The sequence below is a fragment of the Bison bison genome, unplaced genomic scaffold, assembly GCF_000754665.1.
Source record: "Bison bison bison isolate TAMUID 2011002044 unplaced genomic scaffold, Bison_UMD1.0 scf7180017864338, whole genome shotgun sequence".
NCBI classification, from domain to species: domain Eukaryota; kingdom Metazoa; phylum Chordata; class Mammalia; order Artiodactyla; family Bovidae; genus Bison; species Bison bison.
In genome coordinates, this window is record NW_011494910.1 from 2,014,577 (window position 1) to 2,018,593 (window position 4,017).

Sequence of the window (4,017 nt, forward strand, 5' to 3'; positions counted from 1 at the left end):
CCCCGGCCGGCCTTGGGGGGGAGGGGCAGGGAGGCCTCTGCAGCCAGCACCAGGCGGGAACGCCAGCCCCGGCCACTGCTGCCCCTTCCCCCCCTGCACGTCCCTCTTCTGTGTCCCTCTCAGTGGGCGCATGGGGCATCACCGTGCCACAGATCCTGAATTTAGGGCCGTGGCGTCCCATGCAGACAGAAAGGCATCTGAAGTGACACTCGGTTTGCTCCCTAGTCCCGGGCCAGCAGCCCGCGCTCACCTGGTAGCCCAGGTGATCGGGATGCGGTGGGTGGCATAGACCGTGAAGGCCAGCGGCCCCGAGAGATGGCAGGCCTCCTGAACCAGGGTGTGCTTGCGGCTCCCAGGCACCGCGGGCTGGAAGTCTGCGTTGAACGTGTTGCAGTACAGCTCCACCAGGTCCAAGATGGCAGCCGTCAGGGCTTCCACAACCTTCTCTGTTTAAGGAAGGGGTCGGGAGGAAGAGCTCTGAGGGTCAGTGAGCTCCATTCTGTGGGCAAGGCACTGCCTGGGACCGCGGCCCTGAGCGCCAGTCACGCGTCTGTGCTGAAATGGGGAAAGCAGGGGCACAGCACATACTGCTCATAAAATGAAAGATGCTCAGTTCTAAACACCGTCCTGATTTATATGTGCTGCTACTTATTTTGTGTTAAATGTCCTTTCTTTTAGGAAACAGTAGGAATAAGAGTTATCAGTTACTAGGAAGTCACTGCTTAGCAAAATAAGACCAACAATTGTATGTCGGTCACCAAAATAATACTTTTTGGTCCACAAAATCTGAAAGATTGGGAATCACTGACCAAGAATCCTGGAGATATGAGCAACATATTTCTAGGATATGGGCAACATTCTGCTGGAAAGACTTAAGAGGGGATCCTAGGGAAAAATTCTTTATCACTGTCTCCCCAGGCCCTGCTGAATTGGAAACACGGGGGTTATGAGCCTACAACCTACTCAAGTGAAAGTTTTCCCATTTGGAAGCCGGGGCACCATGCCCACTCCCACACTTACACAAACTCATCTCCATCTCCCAGGGACACCATAGGAATAAATAGGAAAAATAATGCAAAAACATTTTGTGGAAAGAAATATGCTCTCCAGCTGTGTCCATGCCTCATATAGGAAAACACACACACACAGGCAGACCTGGACCCATAAATCAAGGGAGCTGGGGAGAAAAGGAATCTGGGCAGAACCTGAGGTTTTCACCTGCCCACTCCTGCATGAAGAGCAGTCCCTTACCTCGGTTTTCCCTCATGGCCAAGACGGTGGGATCCTGTTGGGGAGAAAGGAGGGGAAGGGGAGCTTCAGGACCACAGTCCTTTCCATCACAGCTTTTCATAGCCGCCCTCATCTGGACCAGGCTGGACCGAAATTCAAGGAGCAGAGGTTCCCCAGGGAGGATAGAGTGACAGTCTGTACCAGATCCGTGTGAGGGACAGTGAGCCAGAGCAAGGAGATAGTCCTCGCATCCACCCAAACAAGCCACGATACAGTCATTGTGTCCACCCAAACGAGCCAGGATACAGTCATCACGTCCACCCAAACGAGCCAGGATACAGTCCTCCCGTCCACCCAAATGAGCCAGGATACAGCCATCACATCCACCCAAACGAGCCAGGATACAGTCATCACGTCCACCCAAACGAGCCAGGATACAGCCGTCGCGTCCACCCAAACGAGCCACAATACAAACGAGCCAGGATACAGTCCTCCCGTCCACCCAAACAAGCCAGGGTACAGCCATTGTGTCCACCCAAACAAGCCAGGATACAGTCATCATGTCCACCCAAATGAGCCAGGATACAGTCCTCCCATCCACCCAAACGAACCAGGATACAGCCATCACATCCACCCAAACGAGCCAGGATACAGTCATCACATCCACCCAAACGAGCCAGGATACAGTCGTCACGTCCACCCAAACGAGCCAGGGTACAGTCCTCCCGTCCACCCAAACGAGCCAGGATACAGTCCTCACGTCCACCCAAACGAGCCAGGATACAGTCATCACGTCCACCCAAACGAGCCAGGATACAGTCCTCCCGTCCACCCAAACGAGCCAGGGTACAGTCCTCCCGTCCACCCAAACGAGCCAGGGTACAGCCACTGTGTCCACCCAAACGAGCCACGATACAGTCATTGTGTCCACCCAAACGAGCCAGGATACAGCCCTCCCGTCCACCCAAACGAACCAGGATACAGTCGTCACGTCCACCCAAACAAGCCAGGATACAGCCGTAGCGTCTACCCAAACGAGCCAGGATACAGCCATCGCGTCCACCCAAATGAGCCGGTGCAGCCCTTGGGCCACTCGCGTTTAGATCACAGCACCTGCCACGCAGCTGGCCCTGTCTGCACAGCATGCAGCCCCTGCGGTGGCGCCTCCAGTCCCTGGCTCGGGGAGATTCTGGTCTTGCACCCCAGTGGGTATGCAAACGGCCAGGCAGCGCCTCAGTGACTGTGAGCAGCCTTTGCCTGCGTTCCTGGCCTCAGTCCTGGTGGCAGGCCCCGGCCGCGTTCAGACTCGGGGAAAGGCAACACACTTGGCCTCCATTTCCCAGGAACTTTGTGACCGAGTGTTCAGACATGAAAGATGCAGGTGGAGGGAAGAGCCCTTCAGTAAGTGAACACCCCGCCACCTGATTCCCGGGGCTACTCCCCTCCTCCTTCCCCATGCTAGCACTCCATTACCTTCTGGATTTTAGGCTTCACTCGGGAAGGGCAGGGGGGCAGCTGGTTGAGAGCGCTGGTGATCTCAGGGGTTTCCACAGCGGCTAGGGCGTTGCAGATGGCCTTGACGGACTGGACCACCCTGTCGGCCTTCAGTGGGAAGTCCCCCTGTGGGAGGCAGCTCAGTGAGGCCGGCAGGCACGTGCTGCAGGGGAACGGGTTGGGAGGGTAACCTGTGGGGCCCATGCTTTATTTTCAGACACCCAGCATTAGCGAATATCACACAGCTCCTGATGAATTAAAGGAGCCGTGCCCACGTTCCCCAATGCTTTCAGCCATCCTCACTGAACCTCGTCTTATCTCCAGCCTCCCTCTGTCCACTCGTCTGTTTATACTACACAAACACATGCGGGGTCTCACCGGGGTGACGTGCAGTTTTAATAAAATCAATGCACAGAGAATGAAGAGCAAGGGAACCAAATGCATTGAGGGTGCATTTGCACACGCAGCTTTATGTCTCCCGCTAGTGTCAAGCCTGTCCCGGAGGCCTCATCTCAGCCCCACAGCCATGCCATGCCCTGCACCATGGCTCCAGCGGTTTTCTATTCTGGAATCCCTTCACCTTCCCTGCCCTGACTACCTAAGTAAATGCAGATCACAGACGAGCTAAATACTCACTTCCTTCCCAGAGCCTTCCCTAGCAGTCCCCCTCTACAAAACTCTCCAAGAGCTCTTGATTACCCAATACCAACCTGTTCTGTCTACCAATAGCTTTATGTTACCATTTCATTCTTTTGGCAGGAACACAGGTTCCCGGAAGCCTGACACAATTCTTACGCTTCTCCACCCACAGCGGCCACTAACATAGGGCCAGACTAGTACAAAAAAGGCATTCGGAGAACTCATCTCTCATCACAGTAAAGGTCCAAGCAGAGGCTGCTAGAGCAGGGAGTCTGGCAGTCGGTGGAGGGGTGAGCTAGATACAAAGCTATATCCAGCTCCCCCCAAAGGATGACCACCATTTAAACAGCATCAATGAGACACGGATTGTTTTTGAAGACCACTATGTGATTTTGCCGGGAGAAATATCAATAACCTCAGATATGCAGATGATACCACCCTTATGGCAGAAAGTGAAGAGGAACTCAAAAGCCTCTTGATGAAAGTGAAAGTGGAGAGTGAAAAAGTTGGCTTAAAGCTCAACATTCAGAAAATGAAGATCATGGCATCCGGTCCCACCACTTCATGGGAAATAGATGGGGAAACAGTGGAAACAGTGTCAGACTTTATTTTTCTGGGCTCCAAAATCACTGCAGATGGTGACTGCAGCCATGA

At 54.0% G+C, this 4,017-nt stretch overlaps 1 protein-coding gene across 1 annotated transcript in view; it reads right to left on the minus strand.

The window, feature by feature from the left end:
* PIK3C2B (phosphatidylinositol-4-phosphate 3-kinase, catalytic subunit type 2 beta) overlaps window positions 1-4,017 on the minus strand; it is an 86,064-nt gene that overhangs the window by 48,291 nt on the left and 33,756 nt on the right. The window contains exons 10-12 of the mRNA XM_010854253.1: window positions 2,704-2,850; window positions 1,252-1,285; window positions 251-446 (exon numbers count right to left, since the gene is read on the minus strand). Coding sequence (XP_010852555.1) covers window positions 251-446; window positions 1,252-1,285; window positions 2,704-2,850 — 377 coding nt within the window. The remainder of the gene's footprint in view (window positions 1-250; window positions 447-1,251; window positions 1,286-2,703; window positions 2,851-4,017) is intronic.